This window comes from Mycteria americana, chromosome 5, assembly GCF_035582795.1.
Source record: "Mycteria americana isolate JAX WOST 10 ecotype Jacksonville Zoo and Gardens chromosome 5, USCA_MyAme_1.0, whole genome shotgun sequence".
Classification (NCBI taxonomy): domain Eukaryota; kingdom Metazoa; phylum Chordata; class Aves; order Ciconiiformes; family Ciconiidae; genus Mycteria; species Mycteria americana.
Genome location: NC_134369.1, coordinates 3,465,221 through 3,486,376, shown reverse-complemented (window position 1 = coordinate 3,486,376; position 21,156 = coordinate 3,465,221). Strand labels below are relative to the sequence as shown.

The 21,156-nt window shown below is 38.0% G+C and overlaps 1 protein-coding gene across 4 annotated transcripts in view; it reads left to right on the top strand.

Moving 5' to 3' along the window:
• The window catches only part of PPFIA1 (PPFI scaffold protein A1), a 61,570-nt gene continuing 40,414 nt past the window's right edge, over positions 1-21,156 (top strand). For 2 of the 4 annotated variants that reach the window (XM_075501977.1, XM_075501976.1), the window contains exons 1-2: positions 3-1,415; positions 2,532-2,795. In XM_075501977.1, coding sequence (XP_075358092.1) covers positions 2,532-2,795 — 264 coding nt within the window. In that variant the 5' untranslated portion in view covers positions 3-1,415. Of the gene's footprint in view, positions 1,416-2,531; positions 2,796-21,156 lie in introns of all 4 variants that reach the window. The other 2 variants (XM_075501975.1, XM_075501974.1) reach the window with 2 other exon arrangements.

Below are 21,156 nucleotides of genomic sequence, written 5' to 3'. Positions count from 1 at the left end.
CCGCACTGATTTATGCAGGAGCCGCAGAGAGCGCCGGGAGAAGCGGCGGCGCTCGGTGCTGGCGCGGCGGGCGGCAGGTCGGGGGCCGGCGGCGGCGATCGGGGCTCTCCGAGCTCTCCGGGCCTTTGCCGCTCCCTGAGGCCGCGGCGTGCACCGCCGGGCCCAGGCCGCCGCCGTCTCGGGACGCAGCGGCACCTACCCGGCCTCAGCCGGCCCCTCGCCGGCCACCACGGACGTGGAGGCGGTGGCGGCGGGCGGAGCCGGGCCCGGCCGGAGGGACGCGAGTCCTCCCGCCGCGGGGGAGCCTGCCCCGCCGCTCGGTAGGGGCCGGAGGGAGGGCTCGCTCGGCCCTCGCGGGGCCGGGGCCTCCGCGGCCGGGCTCGCTCCTCAGGGGCTGCGCTGAGCCCGAGCCGGCCGTGCGCGGGCTGCCGCGGCTGCGGGGCCGCGCTCCCGGCGCCGCTGGGGCCTCCGGCGGGGAAGGAGGCCCGGCCCGGCGCTCCCCGTGAGGGGTGGGGGGGAGCAGAAAAGCCCCATCTCCTCGGCCAGCATCTTTGTTTGTCGGGCCCTGCCGCGGGGAAGAGGAGCGGCGAGATCCGGGCGGCGAGCTCCCCGTGCCCCCGTCTCACTTCGGGGCCTTGCTCCCCCGCCTGTGCTTCCCGGGCGCTGCCTCCATTCTCGGCGGGTTTCTTTCACCCCTCTCGGCTGGATATCTCGGTTCCGGAGCATCGTCGGTGGGACCGGCCAGGGCGAGAGCGGGTGGAGAACTAACGCAAGAGGAAACAACAGGTCTCCCTTCTCCTCGCCTTCCAAAGCGATACCAGCGCCTTGTTCTTGGGATTATAAATGTTTGAACTAAGACCCAGGAAACTGGAAGGAGAGCCTCCTGTTGGAGTTAATAGAAGAGAAAAGAAGGGAGGCTTTTCCAAATCCTTTACAAGAAAGGTCGTGCCGTTTTCCCATGCTGTCCGTACTCTCTTTAATAATGCGATTGTGACCTGAGTGGAATTTATGAGCGATGAACTATTGAAGCTTGTTGCACCACTGCATCGAACTACTTTTTTTTTTTCTCAGCACATGATTCCCCCATCCCAGCTGTTGCAGGACCTATGGGCCATTAATAGAGGGATGGGAAGCTGAGACAGTTTATTTTCCCATTCTTCTGTTCTGGGGACTTGGCTAGTTAGCTGAAGCTGCTGCTGCTGCTTTTTACTGGATCTGCTCTTTTCTTGGCAGGTTTATTTGTTTTCATGTGCACGGCGTGTTTCAATTAAATAGACATTGGACTAGAGCTGAATGGATGCTTTGCAATCCGAAAGGTTTTTGGGGGTAACAAAAAGCTACTAAAAACAGAGAAGAACTGGTACTGCAGGAAACCTGGGGCCTGTTTTCCAAGCCTTTTTATTTTATTGAGCAAGGTAAATAATGTAGTGGTGTCGAAAATACAGGGCTTATGGTAATCATGCATGAAAATGTTATAAAGCACTTCAGGCTGTTCTAAGTCGTTCAAGGGCTTGAGAGGTCCCACTGTAAGGCTCAGAGTAAGTGTAATTGTTCTTTAAAACGTTCAGCTACGAGTGTGAAATTTAAGGCTGAGAGCAAACTTTGTGGTACCTGAGAGGTTGAGAAAACTATTTTGCTGATTTGCCTTAGGTTCTTGTAGGTTTGTGATGTTGAGAGAGGCTGTCTGAAGAACTTTAGAAGTCTTAGTGCTTCACTAACAGTGTGCAGTAATTATATTAGTGTGTTTTTCCATGCTTTTTAAAAAAACTTGATGCCTTAGCTTTCTGTAAGGATCTGTTAGGGCCTCTCAAAAGTCCTTCCAATTTAGCAGTAGTACAGTATTTACATTGTTAATTGTGTTGATGCTCTGTCTTGAATTATTTTTGCTTACCTTTACTTTTGTTATCCACAGTGACAGCTGCTACCACTTCATAATGAATTTTTTGTGTTTTATCTTCCTTTACATGTGTATCTCCTGAATTGGACAATTTGGAATTACCGCTAATTAACACACATCGCTTTTTTACCATAGACTTTCTACAGCCAGCATAACCTCAAAGTACTGGTTTAGATACTATCTTTTGTATGTTTCAGGTGTTGGAAGAAGCAGATAACGATTCTCAAAATATGCAGTGTAATCAGTTACTGGTTTAAGTGTATAATTTTTGGTGGCATGCTGCATGCTTATCTTTGTTTTTTTAAAGATCTCGGCAGCAGTTTACTCTTCGCAAAAATATAAATCCATTAAAATGAGATCACAGTTTGAAACGTAGCTGTAAAAATCTGGTTTTGCAAGAAGTCACAAGAATCTCATTATGAAGTGATGCCTTGATTACATTGATTGTATACCTTTTCTCCCGCAGTCTTAATGAAATAGTGGCAAATACTAAGGTGTTGGCAACCTTTGCTGATGCTATCATTGGGAAAGCTAAGTTGGCATTATGGGTAGTATCCAAAGTGCCTTTGCTTATCCTGTTTAGATTTGCTTGACTTAAATTTATGGCCTTTGTTTTGTCTTACTTTGTTTCAAGATGATGTGTGAGGTGATGCCAACCATCAGTGAGGCAGAGATTCCCTCTGGGGGAAATGGAGGCCATGGTACAGGTTCTGCGTTACAGTCAGATGCTGATTCCCATTTTGAGCAATTAATGGTATCCATGTTGGAAGAAAGGGATCGCCTTCTGGAAACGCTAAGAGAAACTCAGGAGACGCTAGCATTGACCCAGGGCAAGCTACATGAAGTTGGTCATGAGAGAGATTCCTTGCAGAGACAGCTCAATACTGCACTTCCACAGGTATGGACGTTTTGAAAGGAAGGTATCTTTCAATAATTTATGTATTCTTTGTGGGTTTTTTGTTGGCTTTTGTATATGTAATTTACTGAAGAGTCAGGTTATGTTAGGGGAAGATCAGTCTAGCTTAATACTTTCCTGAAGTGTCTGTTGGTGCTTGCTTACTTTGAGAAAGGCAAATAAAAGGATATAAAAGCAAGGCAAGTGGGGAACATCAGCCCTTTCCCTCCAGTATGCTTTCCTAGTTTCTGGCGTTTCTTTGGCTTAGCTTGAGCATGAAGTCTTATCTACATCCTGCTGTTTAATAGAACTTGATGGACTTTCTTCTGTCACTAGCATTTTTTTAATGTTGTTTCTAACTGCCTGATTCATTCACGTGCTTAAGAATTACACACAGGCCATTCTGGGAAAGAAAGCAGGCCATTCTGATACTGTTATGAACTTTGATTTAAAAACTTGAAAAGTTTAAGACTGCTACCTTGTGAATACATGATGAGTTGTCATGGCAGCATAGGAGTCTGAGTGTCTTGTTTAACTCGTGTAGTTCCTTTCGGGGAGTTTGGATTGGGTGGGGTTTTTTTTGTTTTTGGTCTTGCTAGGAGTTACTCATTATTGACTTCTGGAGGATGCAGTGTTCCAACATACAGCCTGTAGTGCTAAATGTGTTATGTAGGGCAATAGTGTGTAGTTAGGAAAGGTGATTGGTGGCTACAGAACTTCTGGGGTTTTATCCATTCGAGTTAAAAAGAATGCAACTGAACTTTGAACACTTTGAAAAGCATTTGATTGTAGGCAAAGCAGAGGCCGCTTTCAGGTGTCAGTTAACTGTTGATAACCTTACACTTTCCAGCATGGTTGGTTGTTGTCTTAAGTATGTCATGATGATGTTACACTTGCATATGTTACTCCAAGAATACTTATTATTTTTACAAATGTTTATATATCCTTAAATATTGTAGCTACTGTTTATACACTTTAAAACAGTAGTTTTAAACCCTTCTGTTTCTACTGCTCTCATTATAATGTAATCACTGTATGACTCTTGGTATGGTAATCGGTACTGGCAATTACTCAGGGATAGAAACTAAAAAGTAATACGTGTTAATCTAGTTGTGTTACAATGGTATGATGGAAATCAGAAAGGAGAAGTTTCCAACCTTTGCTCCCTGTGTTAAATCATCTGCTGCAGGCAAAAATCGTTCTTTGTTTTTTCTGTTGTAATAATTGTGGCTTCTTTTAGCCGCTGTTTCACGTCTGCTACATTAATGGATGGCATTAACCAATTGTATGATCTGTAAACTGTTATACTTGGAATTTGTGGCTGAATAGAATCACCCAAGCTCTAAACTGCACTGTTCCTGTTTTCCCTTTTCAATTCTCAGCTTTCCTTCCTAAATCTAGTAAGCTACTTACATGTAAACATTTCTTTCTAAACATTTCTAAAAGATTAATGCAGTTAAAAAAACAGTTCCCATTTTCAAGAATGTCATAATTGTATGGTTTCATGTGAAATCTGTAGGAAAGCAAGTATCCTAGTTCAGTTGAGAGAGAAATTTTACTGCAATTTTATATAAATATCCAGCAGTGTATGGATTTTTGTAGATTGCTATTGAAAAATACTGTTGTCGTGGTGTGAAAACTATGCCACTTTTGTCCTCAGTGGTGCTTAAGCTCAAATGATTGTGGAAGGTGACAATTGATGTGGCTTTCAAAAGTCAAAAATATTTTATTATTCTTGCTGCAATCAGAAATAACTTCTGTATTTGACAACTTCTTGCTGTTGTTGTTATGGTAAAGAGTCAATTCATAGGTGAAAATTTCTGATGAGGTGAAAATATTTTTTTTTTTTTTAAAACTCTAATAAGTGTTCACTAGGAAAACTTTGTGGTGACTGTAATACTTGAAACTGTTCAAACTTTTTTGTTAATTATTTCAAGCTGAGCATTCTTTTTGAACTACTGTCTCAAATGACCCGTTGTTTAGCTGTGGATTTCAAGGAGGGGTAGAAGCAAGGTAACTTTAAATTTACTGACAACTGTGTTATATTGTTTTCAGGAAAGAAGGGATTTACTAGTGTACATTTTTTAAAGTTGTTTTTTTAATCGTAGTTGTTTTCAACTTAGTAGAAAGAGATGTGAAGATCAATTTAAGTAGTTGTACAAATACTAGTATAACTGCATGAATTACTAAATCACTATGTAACAGATCTATTATTTCTCTCTCAGACTTGACATGTAGCTTGTAACATGTCCTTGTTGATTTTGGAGTACTTTATCTTAAGGAGTATTGAATTGAATTGTTTGTATGTACACTTCTGGTTTTTAGCTGAATCAGCCAGTTAGACCGTTCTGATGACTGGTGGAACCTCCTTGTATAAAAGAAGGAATGCCAGATTGATTGCTTCTATAGCAAAACTACTTCTCTGTTTTTAGTATGAAGACACTCAATTTCTAATGGCATCCATGTACTTAATTCCTTACATTCACTGAGTTTCAGTGTATAAGGAAGAGGCTCATACCAGTATGTATATAGTTACAAAATGGCAAATCGGCACTTGTGTATTTGCACATCTTGTAGATTATAAAAGTAAATGCAATTTATTTGGCAGCAGTGATGTGCATTTTCTGAAGTTTCAGAGAAGTAGACTTTTCTAGTATATTTGTAGTGTGATGGTCAGCTAGTAGTTTTAAAGGCATCAATTCTAGCTCACATAAACCTGAAACAGCTGTTTAGAGTAAGAAGACTTTTGTTGTGGATGTCTAGAATGCTCTTCTCTCTGTGAATTAATCTTACATAGATGTGCTTTATCTGTTACATCTACACAGAGTAAAACTGACAAGTTTTTCTTTTATGGACAGCTGGAAATGAAATACATCTTGATAAAATAACTGGATTCTTGGCAATGCTTTCTGTTTTCTGGGAGTTACCTTCTGTTACAGATTACCCTAGTCAAACTGTACTCTGACCTTGAAAGATGGACTTGATGAAATCAAATTGCTGTGCAAAAACTTAAAATTAATTTTATTCTTCCTAGAATTTTTCACAGAAAAAACAAAAATGAACTTTTTGCTTTGAGAACTTGGAGAACTTTTATTTTTAACGTAAACACATTCAGTTATGATTTAATTATGGTCTTAGTGACTTTAACTATGCCCTTTATGTGCCTTCTAGAGTGTATTCTACAAAATTCAAGGTTTGTGTGCTTAAAATTTGTAAGTTAATCTGTGAAATGTACAGGATGTTACTACATTTAAAAGTTAAATTTTGAGCTTAAGGTAGATGAGGCCCAAGTGACTACCAGTTCTTGCTATTAAGGTGTTGCAGGCTAGGGTTCAATTTCCTGGTAGAATTTCATGTAGAAGTCTTTGTAAATGACAACAACATGCTTGTTTTGGGTGGGGAAGAGTAGAGTTTAATTTACAGAGACTCTGGTACCTAGCACAAATAAAAGCAAAGTTGATGAATTCACAGCAGCTCTTATCAGGATGATAATTTTAATATATATGTTAAGAATTGTATAAGCTGATGTACAAATATTATGCTTCTGTAATACAGCAACACTCTTAAAGATTCATCTTAATCTTGCACTTCTAATATTTTGCTCTTAAATTTATCATCCTTTATTTTCATTTCTATGCAAGGTAAGTAAAATAAAAGTTAGAAGTTTTTTTCTGTGTTTGTGATGGTCCTGTTCAGAATCTCTGTATTCAGCAATGTATGTATAGGGGCAAATGAGAACTTTGTTCTGTGTGTCTGTGTGTAAATAAGAGCACTTTACTGTAATGTGGCAATAAATGTGGGAAAAAATCCTGCCTGTAATTTTGGTTTGGCTTTGGCTTTACTAGGTTGCCCATTGTATCTTAATTTAAAGCGAGTCCCCAGCAGGCCATCTTTAGTTGCATTTTATCTATAGTAAATATTTTATTACTACTGCAGACTTCAGTTAAAAATAGTGTGTGTCTGTTTATGTTTGTATTCAGTTAAATTCAGGTATGTCTCTATAGAATGATCTTCCGTAGACAATCTCAGAAATACTGTTCAATGTCTCGCACGTAAGAAATATCTAAAGACTTGGTCTGAAGACTGCCCTGGTATTGTTTTATAACGAACTTAAGGATTTAGTTGCCAAGGTATTGTTTGGATTTCCTCCAGACAAGTTGTAAATAATACAGGATGTCATAGATGTAGAAATGAAGTTTTGAATTGTACATAAAATGAAGAACACAGTTGCACAAAGTACATTAAGTAAAGGGCTTGCCAAACTTTGCAACAGCTGAAATTCCCTTAGCATTTTAAGTGCAACTCCATTTACAGTATTCAGAACTGTTCAGCCTTGAGGTGACATAGCTTATACTTCTTACTCTAGCAAGATGTGGTACTGACTTCTAAATAAAAGCCATTAGTCTCAGCAGTGAGCCCGTGTGTCTGGGAGATCCAAAAGGGTTTCAGATGTGCAAATGTATGTCAGAGCAGACATATCCTCTACTTCTCTTGTCCCATTCTGACAGCAAAGATGAACATGACTCTTTCCGTTGCTTTTCCAGACAACTATAATTTTAGTCTTGACTGTGTTGAGTTTCAGTTGCTAAATCCTACTTGGCTCTTACTGTTAGCAAATTACTGGATACATCTGTCTTTATCGACACTAGTTTGTCAGATGGAGATAGGAGTTAATGTTTAGAATTCTTCACTGACTGTATCAATAAACCTCAACTTCCCTAACATTTCTTTCTTTGCAAGGCATAGAAACAGACAACTTCTGTCCAAAACTTTCAGAATATGAAGTTATCTGAAAGTATGCTTTATCATTGGGCAAAAAGAGGAGTAGCTACGCTTCAACAGTATAGTGGAGTATACTGAGGACCAAGTCTCTAGCATTTTTCCGACTTCTTTGTTTCTCATGTAAATATGGTTGGGTGAGTTTGTTTATTGAAATATCCCACCCCTACCCAGCAGACATCTGCTTGCCTATTGTTAGCAACTTGCTGTTTATAGTGTGCTTTTAATTTAGGTTATCTTGATTATAAATAGACCTTTTAGTAAGATTAAATTTGGAATTAAAGTTTTCTTGTATTTCAGGGTGAACTTTAGTGCTGTTATGATGTCCCATCAATCCCTTTAATAAAAAGATTTTATGAAGTCTAAAACTATTGTTTTTATTTTCTTTAGTTTAGTTCTAGGAAGAATGTTTTGGTGACTACCCAGAAATGCTTTTTCTTTGTTTTTAGTAGTGATTTGTGGATGTAGCTCTGAAAGATGAGCTAGTGATTATTTTTCCTACTCTGCTGTTACTATGTACAAATGTCTGATAATGGATTTATTAATGTTTGGTGTGCTGTAGTCTAACTTGCAGTCTAACAAACAGGCTGTATATAAGCTTGGGTAAAAAGAGCTATAGTCAAAACAAGCTGTTTTAAAAATATATGGTATATTTAGAACCAGGTGAACTTCACACATATACTCATCTATGCTAACTTGCCTGTAGCCTCTTGTGCAACAGGTAGTGTTTATTTTGGTATTCTGAGAATTCTTCATCTGCGAGCCCTTCTATTTTTTCCTCTGTTCTTTTTAAGAGTATAACTAAAAACTACTTTAAAGATGTTTGTTAGCAAGACTTAAAGATTTAGTGTGGCTACATAGCTGCAATTTCCATCTAGATGTTTAAAGAAAAAAAGAAAAAAAAACTTTTTTTTTTTTTTTAAGATAAATATGAATTAAAAATACAATTTCCTCCCCCCACTCCCCCCAGGTTCTTAGTGTTTTAACATCCACTGGCCTGTGACTTTGGTTTCTCCTTTCTGGTATTTGTTTAGGAGAGCTGGATGTTGGTTTTAATTGCTATAGGATTTGATCTTATAAGAGTTAAGAGTATACATTTGTTTGTGTTTTGATTTATGTAGATCCTTTATAGTTAACAATGTTGTCAGAGAACTTGAATCTTTGGAGAGAACATTTTAGCTGCCTTCAATAATTTTGGTTTTTGCACTTCTTAAGTTGGCACTGCATCCCAGTACTCAATATACTTCACACTTTAACTTAATTTTGCTTTTTTAACTTTGCTGCTTTAAAGGAATATGATAGAGGTCTTCATGTAAGCTGCTTTTAGCAATTTAGGCAGCTTAAGTTACTTTGAGTCTGTAAGGCTGACTGGTATCTGTTGACATATATTAGAAAATACTTATCATAATCTCTTGCGCATATGGATCTCAAGCTACAAATACTGAGAAGGGATAAATATGCATTGTGTGTGTCAGGTAATCTGGGGGTTCATAACTTTCCAAGTGTGGTTGGTTTTTTTTGTAAGCCTGCCTGTGGATTCTCCAAGTGTAAATGGGGAAATGTGTGGCAATTCTTGCCAGGAAAAATGTTTTCACATTCTCCAGGCTGAAAGAGGAATTATTATTTTGCTGTCGAGTGGAGTGAGTTTTTTATTCAACTTGACTTTTTCACAGGAGTGCATGGAAATACTGTTTCTGCATTTCGTAAACTCCAGCTAATTGTGTAGTGAGCTGAATATGTATCTCTGTGTTGCTTGAAGAGATTACTGTCCTAGTTCATATATTCAGAATTGGAGGAGTAATGTGATTACATCACTTGTTAAAGTTAATGCTTAGTTTGAGTCTGTGTTGTTTTCCTTTAGGTTCTCTGTAAATTGATGTGAATAGTTGGTTAACTTGTTTTTTGCCTATGACCTTTATCTATTTCAGACTTTACCTTAGGTTTCATACAAGCTCTACTGAAAATCAGCTCCTTTTCTTCTGATCGCCATGACAAGGCTCCGTGGCCTGTTCCTACAGTGGCTGGAGTTGTAACATTTTTAAGAAGAGAAGCTTTGTTGCTTAATCTTCTCTTCTGCTATTCCACAGTGGCTAGCCTTGAACTTTGCTCGTGTGTTTATGTTCGTGTCTACTCAGGATATGGTTTTTGAGGATGGTAGTGAAAATCTTAACAGGAATATGATTTTGGTTGCCTTTGAAATATACTGTGACTTTTAATGGGTACATATGAATAAGACCAGTCAAGGTATCTTTTCCTGTAGTTCATCTGTCTTATGGTTATATTTTCAGAAATACAAATGTTTAGAAATAGTATTTTGTTTTAGAACTTCTATGAAGTGCTCCGAGATTCCTTAATGAAAAGGTCCTTACACTACCAGTACTAGGCATAATCAGATATCTTCAGGATATATCTTAAGCAAGGACCATCACTTGTTTAAAGGGCCATGTGGAAAAAAGCTTGAAAAATTTGATATGCATGTCCTTCTAGTTTTGTTGAGGAGAAAAAAAACTTCCACTTGGAAAATAAGCAAGTGTTTTCTGTTTGTTGCAATAGGAAAATGAGCAGCCTTTGATTCTGTCCGTCCCGTCCCCCCCCCCGTAGAACAGTAATCTCTATTTGGATGTGCTCTGAGCCATGCTGTGTCGTGCCTTACTCCTGTTGCTAGTACATGGTAGAGTTTGGTATCTAATTCTGTTTCACGTATAATTGTCTAGAAATATTCTGAAGCACAGTGCTTGCTTTTTTTAATCCTACCTCCCATATAAATACGTATCGAATTTGGTTCTGTTCAGCTTAAATTATGTTAGGGAAACATTGTTTTTAAATGCATATTTACCTTTTATAAAGAATTGCAGGGTAGAATATCTGGTAAAAATGAGGAAAGAATGTAGACCACGGGTTGATGAACTCCTTACTGTTGAAAGAAGTGAGGGTTTTTTTCCCACCTCAGATTTACAGAACAGCACACAGTAAGGGTATAATTATATAAGCTTAGGTAGCTGAATAATTTACATAGTTAAAAAAAAAGCCAAAACAAAACAAAGTCACCTTAAGATGCGCAGTTTAAACAAAGAATTTTTGTGTTGACCTATACAAAATTTAGACTGGCTCGATGTATAGTTGAAAGATCTAACTATGAATGTTCATGTAAAGAAACTACCTTGCAGTTGGTTGAAGTTTATTAATCATTGTCTTCTCAACATTGGCAGTTTCCTGTAATGAGAAATGTGTTTATTTTGAATTACTTGAAAAGGAATTTTGGCTGCCCAAATCCTTGGGGTAAAAGATAAAACTTTCTTTAATGTGAAGAGGGCTCTCTCAATAAAGAATCTTAAATTCTTGTTATTTTAATGGTACTGGATCTGTGGTAATCTCAGTAAATAGTAACCAATCTTATTAAGCTGGTTTAGTACTGTTTCTGAATTTTCAAGCACGATCATGAAACAAGCCACTGAAAAGGGAGAGAGATATCTGAAAGTGGAATTGCGTGTTTGTTTTATTGTGTGCTTTACACAGAATGCTTGATATGAAAGTTTTCTCACTGTGTAAATCGAAGTTATTTTTAAAAAGAAAATTGGGGGAAAAGGGAATTCTGCTGTATGCATCTGAAAGGACCTCTGCCTTGATCAATGGCAGGGTTTAAATTGTGGATTTGTGGGTTTTAGTTGTGGATTCTCAAATGTCTTATGTGAGCCGGTCACAAATAATTTAGCAATATATACTTTTGCCAATAGAATGTCATAGTCAAAACTCTCCTTTTCTTTGCACTCCTATCCATAAATGGGAAATCTGCTAGTTGAAATGGTGTTCTCTAACATGGTGGGGCTCATGGGTCTCCGTTAACCTTGCTGAATGAATAAGACTGCACCGAAATTCTGTTACTAGCTGTGCTTTTCACTGTAGTTTGTGCTTGAGTAAGACTTGTGGATTTACTGTTCCCGATGGGAACCTGAACTCTGTGTAATTTTATACCCTTTAAGGTTCTGTTGTGTATCATACTTAAAGTCCTGACTGACATCTCACACTTGAATCTCTTGCTTCTACTAGGATTTGAGACATGGGCTACCTTTTGTTTTGGGGTTGGGTTGGTTTTTTTTTTTTTTTGGAAACCCAGAAATAAAAGAAACTTTTGACCCATATCAAAGGTCATTTAAAGATTTAAATGGGATTCTGTTGTTCAAAGAGTTACCTACAGTACTAGAAGTTCTTCAGATAATCTAATTATAGATGTGAAGGATGACTCTACACCTGAGACACCAAGGTTGGAGCAGCAGAGCATGTATGGAGAGCGGTCTTGGATGTATGGGTGAATCTGGTTGGGGTTTTTACGTGTTTATGTGTGTCTTAGGTAAACTTCTAACTTCAGAATAACTTTTCAAAACTCTCTCTTCGCTGTATTACATTTGGGTGAATGACTAAAAGTTTGGTTTAGATAATTTCAGGGATGCCTTGGGATACCACTGTGAATTTTTTTTGTTATTTCCCGAGTAATACATTTTTTTGTGCAGTATTATCACCTTTTTGCAGTTCATGGGGAAAAGGCTTGGAAAGTCATGATGTTCTTTTAGCTTTGTGTTGAAGAACACGAGGCAGGTGCATCTAGTCATTTATTTCTTTTAGAACATGCAGCTTGAGTTTTCAGAATGTCTTTTGAGGGTGTGGTTCAACAACATTATCTTCCAAAAGCTGAGCCTTTGTTTTAAGAAATCTGGAATTACTTTACTTCATGTAAAGTGGAAATAAAAAAGCTTTTTAGGATTTTAGCTTTCACTGCTTGTCCACGCAGGAAAAGCTGTCCTTTTCCCCTCCTGTAATATTAGTTATACTGATACTTACCTTGGTGTAACTCTGATCACCTGCTGGAACTGTAGTTTTTAGAGACTGCGTAACACTCTTCTGTATTTTGTGCAGTGGTTATAAAAGATTAAGTCCTGGGAGGTAGTAGAGGAGAAATGGGCCAAGCATGCCTTTTCTTTCAACTGAGTAGGAGGCTGCAGGGTTTCCTGGTTGCATCATCTTTCCCTTGTTTGTAGCCCAGTGTGGAATAGGAGCTTCTTCCTCTCCTCAGACCATGTTCCTCATCAATCCATCTTTCGCTTCAGCATTTGTTACTGGTTACAGTTTATTAACAGACTGTCCTTGGCTCTTTTTTTTTCCCCCTTTTTTCCTTCCTTCCCTGCCTTTTAGCGTTATTCATATCCCTGGTTTTGTTCTGTGATGTAACATGCTTTTTGGGTTCAGGTAGTTAGGCAGTTTGGAACTGTTGATTATGGATATCTTTTGTGGCAGTCAAAAAACTACTTTGAACGTTACAAAAAGCTTAAAAAAACCCCATAAAACAACTGTTTGGCACTCTAATTGATGTTGCTGAGTTAAGTTTTTCTGTGTTTAAATACCAGACTTGCCTGTTGTAAGACCTGAGACTACTCTTTTTGCATGGGCTTTAGAGTTGCCTTTATTTGTAAAAATAAAGCAACTTTTCCATGGAATGGTCCAGTTGCATTTATTCCAAATATTGCAGATTTGGATATATTTAGCTTCAGTTAGCCCAGTAGATTCACTTAGCCTGTAAACTGGGGTGATAGAGTACAAAGAAAGACAAAACCAAAATGTAAAGAGCCTGTAAGTTGAATTTCCTGCTGAAGGCATGTATCTGTCCTCATTGAGTATTACTTGCTTAAACAAGTTTGAAATTATAAGACTAAACTGTTCATCACTTGGGAAAAAAAAAATATGAGAGCACTGAGGGGGAAGTTCATGTTGATGCTTGTTTAATGAGGATGGCTTGGCCAGCCTTATTCAGATATTCCCAAGCACTCCCTTTTAACATAGTGTGAAAAATGTACTTTCCAACTACTGGCCACAGAGCTAAACCTGACAACTAGAGGCCAAGATGAGTGATTAGAATAGGGCAGGGCAGTGCCTCAGCTGCTGCGTACAGTTTTTGCAAGCAGAAGTATCTTGTCACTGAAATAATCATGCATGAAGGATCTTGTCCTGGCTCGATTTCTAAAAAATAGTGAAGTATTAGTCATGTGAGGATTAATTTTTTTAAACGTGCTAGAATGCAGTATTTAGGATTAAATCAATTTTAATTCATAAGTCATAGGAATTTAATATTAAATGTCAGCTGAGTCAGAATTGTGCTATTTCTTGTGAGTGCAGTATGTTTAAAGTTGATATACAGAAAAATAAATTGTTTTTTTCTTCTTCTTACCCAAGGAAACTGACAGTTCAGCGTTGTTTACAACTTAAAAGATGTTGCTGTAGCTTTTGTAGTAGCTGCTTAGCCTCCATAATGGGGGGTCCCAGGAAAAATACTGAACTTAACTAAATTTTCTCAGGATATCTTGCAGTTGTTTTATGGTTTGGCATTTTTGAGGAGCATTGTATGCTGTGAAATCCTGTGTGGGATCCCAGGAAATCCTGACCAACTTTACGTGGAGAGGAAAGACTTCAGTGAAATCTCTATAGTGTCATATTAAAGATGGAGACTGGTTTTGTCCCATACCTTGTCAAACTGGTAATGCAAGATTCTTCCTCTTTAATTAAGTACAACTGTATTCTCCTCTTGCCATAGTGGGTATGGGTGTGGGTAGGTTTCTTCACTGACATGGACTCCAAAAATGGAGATGCCTAAAGCTACAACTAAGAAGTTGTGCTACTACTTACTGTATTAGTTACTAATCAAAATAGACTAGGCTGGGGGTGCAGGAATGTGGTAATTCATATTGTGAAACCCTTAGAATTCACTGATTCAGAGTGTAACTGAGAGGCATTTGTTTTTCTAACACCCTCCAAGTATTGTAAACTTATTTAAGGTAAACTGTTCTTCCAGAATATTGGTACTTGGACTGGTACAGTATTGGAAAGGATTACTCTGTTATGGACCAGTCTCAACAGTCACAGTTCTGTATGAAATAGCCAGACACATCCCAAGTTGAAAAGCCTGTTTTTCAATGATGACTAAAGTTTTCCTGATACATATTTTAGCTGATCTTGTACATTTTTGCAAGTTGAACAGGCTTGGTATGGTTTTGAATACTTTTGTGCCGTATCTGCCCTTTCAGGGGACATATTCATGTACATCCAAGAGCAGCTGAGGTGGAACTCTTTGCATAACCACCACAATGAAAAGATTCTAGCCATGTGATGGAAGAAAGTTTTCTGCCACCATTGCATATGAATAGATGCTAAGTTTCATGCAAGTCTGAAGAGTGCTTCTGCATTTCCTATGCTTGCTGCTAGGCAGCTGTTACCTTACAGCTGTTGTAATGGTGCTGCTTTTGGACTTCTTTACTCAGAAGATTCACAATGTTACCTGAGTAGGGACAACATTTTAAAAGTATTTTACAAAGACAAGAGAAGAAAATAGTGTTTCTAGTTAGTGTTCAGTTTGTTCATTTCTTGTTAATCCTCTGTGCATGCTGTTAAGTTGCAGGGTTCGCCCCCCCAGTTGAGTATTTCGAGAAAGCCTTTGGGGAAAAAAAATAAGTACTTTGGTATAGTTGTTCACTGGTTTGATATGTAATCTTTGATACACATCTCTAGCTTTAGAAGTAGTTTAAAAGTCTGTGTTAAAAAGGCTATGGTGAAAATGGGTAGTGTCCACTCTGGCTTAACTGAAAATATACCCTGTGTGATCTACCATACTTTGAACAAGCCTGGGGTGCTGGCAATGATTTGTTAAGGTTGATGAAAAGATTAACAAACTACCTGGAGAAATTATGGATGCTTAATCTTTCAGTGATCACAAGGCTAGTTGCACTACAGCAAGATGCTCAGCAAACTGCAGGTTGTTAGCCTGAAAGAGGAATGACTGGATTAAATTTTCTTGACTTGTTTAGACAACTTTACATTGTCTTTCCTTAATTTCACAGACCTACAAAGAAGTTGTAGGATGCAGCTGTGGCTTAGTTTTGACTTCCAGCACATTACCAGCTAACTGTCTTGTAGATACCATTTGTTGCATATATGGCTATTGTGTTCACTGTGTTGTACAGAGGTCTAATTAATGGTGGAGCTTGGAAGATGCTTGGAGATTGGCATGTGTACCTTGCAGTGCAAAGTACAGTATGTAATCAGTGATTGTTGGCTCTCCAGTGGTGCACAAAGACACGTTTTTGCATGAGGCTTTACTCCCTAGTCTTGTATACATAACAGCGCTGTTTTGCTGGGTTTAGAGAAAATTAAATGCAAGAGTATAGGCGGTAATGATTTTGCTAGTCTGGGTGGTTTATACAGGCTGTAGTTAATGATTTGAGTGTGGGTGGCTCCTGTTTGCCTGTCTTCAACCTATGCTTTGCTCTGTGTACTAGGGTTTACAGGCTCGTTTTCCAAACTGTTCTGTAGTGTGTATAAAGTTTGAGCACTGATTAGCGTGGTGAAAGGAAGACCTCTGATCCTTCAAGGAGAGAGAGGCTGGATCCAGCCATGTTTGGATTCCGGTACTTTTATGCCCCACACTCCAAATAGGAAATGTCTATCAGAAATGTGTTAGATCAGGGAGGGGGAGCTACAGGAGGGAGAACATGGAACTGATGTGTTTCTACCTCCCTTTTCCTGTTACTTCTGCATTCCTCTTGTAAAGCTGCCAAATACCACCCTTCTTCATTTATGTTTTCTTGCACTTCAGCATGCAGCGCTTCCTGAAAGCTCCTAGCAATGAAGTCCAGATTTAGTGCTTTGTAGTTCAGGCTCAGTGAACACTGCATTATAAATTTAAGCAACTCACTCAGGATGGTAACTGGAAACCTACTTATTACCACGGAGACTTGGTCTTACTATAAGCTTTTCCATTTTGCTCTTGGGCATATGTTTGGTACCTACTGGCTGTGAGTTAAGAGTTCTTTTGCTCATTGCTTGTCAAGCACTGAGCAGTTGATTCTACTTTCAGCTCCAAAGTGGACTGGCAACAGCGAGTTTCATTCCAGAGCAGTAGCATTATGCAACTGTAAACACTTTAAAACTTAATTGCCTGTTTAGGATTGAGCAGCATTAATGACAAAGCCTAGATACGTCAATCCAAGAAGTAAGCTTGAAGAATACTGTACTAAAAGAGGGCTGAAATGATAAAAATTTACTCAGGTTTAGTATTAGTCACTGACAGTCAGCTGGCAGCAATATTCATTTGAGTGTTTTCATGCAGTGTTACAGTTTTTGCTAGGAAAAAAAAGGTATGTTTTTTGAGTCAAGGAAAACATACACTTCTGAGAGTTGACCAAAGGTGGTATTAAATGTTTTAAAATATCTCAATGCCACTAGTTGGAATGTGAGAGTTCTTTTAATAGTAAAGCAATCTGCACCTGTGTTTTGGTAGTGGTCTTTGGAGTTATAAAACATGTTATGCAAAAGGAGAAACAGGAAAGGAGGTTGATACATTAATTGTATTATAAGCTCACTCTGGCAGGTAGTTAGCTCTAGTTGGAAAAACAGCTACTTTGAGTGTGAAAAACCTTTCAATGCTCTGAAACACAAGAGTTTGACATAACTGTATTTTAATATTACTGTAAGTATTTTCGCACAGTCCCTTTTAAGTTGATGGGGTTTTTGAGAACGAAAGATAAACTTATTTCATAGAACTGATTCTTTTAGTGCTTAAAATAAGTTTTATGTTTCCGGGTTGGAAAATCCAGGCTGCTTGATACTTACTGGAAATTAATTTCACTAGGTAAAAAAAAAAATATTTTTCTTTACACGCTCTAGACTGATTTTGCTTTTTCCCATTAGCACATGCCAGAGATAAGGAAAGGTTGAAAGCAGTCTGACTTATTACATTGAACAGGCAGAGCATGTTTTGTTGGTTGGTGTTTCTTCTGGATTTGTTGCTGTTAAAGTGTGTGTAACTGTTTTCTTGGAAGCCTGGATTTAATGATTAAAATACATCAATTCTTTTCAGTTTTAACTCTAAATGCCCTTGAATTATTTCATAAATCTGACTGTTAGTTTAAAAAAAAACCAAGCTAAACTGGTGTGACTTAATAGGTACAAAAATTTGCTTGCTAGGAACTTCCAGATATACTGGGGACATTGGTCACTGTGTGCTACCTAAAACCCCTCCCCTAGGTTTAAAATGAAGTGGCTATGGAATACCCTGTTAAGCTTAGATATTTAGATTTTCTTTGATTGTTTTAAGACTGTATACTTGTAATTTTCATGCATGCATCATTTGAAATAATTGCAGTTTATATGTAATGTAAATAGCATGATGGAAACTTATCTCAGATTCCCTTGGTTTCTCATCCTTGATGGCCTGTGCTTTCCCCAGTTGTTCTTCTCATGCTTTCTTCAGCTTCTCAGATTTTTGTGTGGGTTGTTTGATATGCAGGCTACAGAACAGAATGTTAACAGTAAAACAAAATATTACTTGGAGATTAAACAGATAAATTCCACTCACGTATTTCTGGCAGAGGTGTTCCTAAAGATGCAACAGTTGCATCTTCATCCTTGAATTGCCGGAAGATACTACTTTAATAGTATTTAATAATATTTTCTTTGAATTTAAAATATATTTCTTTTTTTAATATCTTTTCATTCTTTAAATAAGTTTTCTGGTCATCTTTTTGCCTATAATCCGTGAATCCTTATGTACTCAACAGTGGTGTTGTGTTTTGTAGTGGAATAAATTTTTTTCTTGAGCAAATCCCAAGCAAACTTACAGCTCTCTGTCTGCAACCGTAGTAGCAAAGAGCATCCCTAATACACAGCTTATGTTGGTAAACTTTCAGGGATTATTTCTGTTTCTTTCAAGTTTTTCCCTAAGTTAAATACTGACTTTCTTGTCATGTAGCATTTATTGGTTTGTGATGTACTATCTGTGGAACCTATAAATCACACTTGTAATAAACATGAAGAGAACCCGTTCCCTGAAAGCTGTAATGTTCCTGGACTGCGATCTCGCAAGTAGTAACCAAGTGGCTGTCAGCTCAGACATCAGAAATGTACAGGCTTGACAGCTAGACACCAGATGATCCAACTTTTGGAAGGATGTTTATGTTGTGGCCTCTGAAATACTGAAGGTTGAAGGTCAGTTCTGAAGGTTGATGTAGAAGAAACGCTATTGCTTTAAAAATTCGTGGAGTTTGTGGACAAAAAAACCCCCAGAAAATGTATTGCTGAACAACAACAAACTTACTTTCTCTTAATTTAGCTTTTTGTTGAGAGTATTTCTGGCAGCAAGAGTGTCATATTTGTAATGATTCAGTTGGTTCAGAAAGTTACTTTCTTCAGTAAACATTTCAGTTTAGTATAGAGTACGAGTGTTTGTCAGTACGTTCTAATCAACAGGGGATATGTACTTAGTATATTTGGCACTCTCTGACTCTGTTGTACATGCTCTAATGTGCTTATTCTGAGTCCCGTTCTTGTCAGTCCTCAGAGTTGGGTATTTATTACTTTGATGGCAACGAGAAGCAGAGCAGAACTTCCTTCTGCTCTTCTCCTTAATGACATAATAAGTAATATGGCTTTGTGGATAAGTAGAAAAATTTCTCAGGGTTTTTCATTTTCCTTTAATTCTTTCTGTACATTCATCTAATGCCATGGAAGAAATTGAGACAACTTGAACTTTTTTGAGATGATAAAGTTACAAATAGTTTCTCTCCTTTGGAACTGCTTGAAGAAATCACAAGTTGTCTACTGCCGAAGGCAAGTATTAAAACTAGAAAGGACGTGTCTTTTGGCAGTGTCAGCTGAAACTAAGGACATTCAAGTGTTCTTTCTTAGGCAGCTTATGGGACTCAAAGCAACTACATTTTGTCAAAACAAACAGCAATGGAGGTATTATGCAATGCCAGAAATACGTGTCAGTCTGTTTATGCAGCAGCAATATAAATTCCTGCGTGCATTGTTCTTTTGGGGTCATCTGACAGTGTGATGGTTCGTGTCATGATTACGATATATTTGTGCTACAATTTATATTTGCACAGAAGTATGCCATGGAATAGAACTGCATGTACTGTAGTCATTTGAAGAGTGAATAGGCTTCCTTTCAAATATACAGCTGTTTTTCAGAAGATGAAGCTCATGCATGTCTTAGATACAAAAATGTGTATTAATGTTCTACAGTGATTTTATGTTGAGAAGGGATGATGAAACAGTGTCCCGTAGTCCTTAACTGCTTTCTTTATCCTGCTCTCAAGAATTGAGGTAGAAACTGGAAAAATATAGAATTTTCCATGCAGTCTATGTCCTTTGGAGAATTGTGTAATGTCTATGCTTGTAAATTTTGATGTTGTCATTTTGAGGGTTTTTTTAATTATTTGTTTTGAAAAGGAGAGAAACCCACCAAGAAAACATGTTCAGATTGAGCTCTTTTGCGAATACTTTGAGTCTATTAGTACTTCTAGTAGTTTCAGTAGTACATAGTGATCTAATACGTAAAGGTAAGTAAGGAAGTCCTGTGAAGAACTGCAGCTTTGGGATCGCGTTCTGGTTTACCTAAGTTTGTATTGGAGCAAAAGGGATGTGTGCTGTCAATTGCCTGGGAGTCTTGGAAGCTCCCACGGGTGGGATATTGAAGGTACAGGAGAAGTTCGGCCATGAAGAAACGTTCTGCAGGGAATGCTCAGAGTAAATTTTTCCATCAGCTTCTGTGAAGCTTGAAGTAGGTTTTTTCCGTTCTTGGTTTACCTTGCAGTCAGGAACCTTTTGTAGTTTATTTTGTGTGTTTAAAAGTTCCAGTAGCTATATTTACAGACCAAGTTGTTTTAGTAAGTGTATTTCCAGGGATTTTTACTTTAAAATAATAGGCCAGGTTTTTTTAAGGATGCAAATGCAATACTGCAGTGAAATATTTACGTGAGCATAATTAAGTATGTTAAAGAAATCAAATAATTTTCTTTTTAGGGATTGGAAAAGGAAAAGGAATTAAGACTTTTTTGCAGTCATTTGCTGATTAACTAGTGGGACTATACTGAATCTTTTTTCCAATGAGCAGATTTTTATTTAGGAAGAGGGATTGTGGAGATGGATTCTGCATCTGTGATGGTGGTATTACTATCTTTTCCTTAGCAACTTTTAAAAGCCTAATACATGAGTAATTCCTAAGGAGTTCACTGTAGGTGTATGTTGTGCAACATTTTTTTTTTGGTCTTTTCGGTCACATGTATGTTTTAGAATAAAGTTGACCAAATTAATCTTGGAATTTGCAGACAGTGTCTTTTGACTATGCTTATTTTAGCTGCATGTTAGAATTTGCAGATGTGCAAGTGTATATAGCTGATGTGTCCTTTTGTTTGTAAGCATGTGTTTTCTGTCACTTTGAATTTTACTGCAAAACAGCTCTATCTTAAGCTTTTACTTGATATGTAGCTACTGTTTGTTAAGCAGTGTATCTTGCAGACTTTGGAAAATATAGAGAAGCAGCTTTTGTGCACACAGTGTGTTTCCACAGTATGTTGTTCTTAGTTGGCCATTTGTCTTGATCATCTTGTCTTGATCGTCACCAGTGCAGCTGTACTAATCTACTGTTTATTAGATATGACTCTTGGTTTTTAGAGTGTTTTCCTTATTTTAGACAACAGACTAGTTTGTTTACTAGTGTTTCAATGTTTTCTTTTACAAGTGCTTCTGAAATGCTCACTGG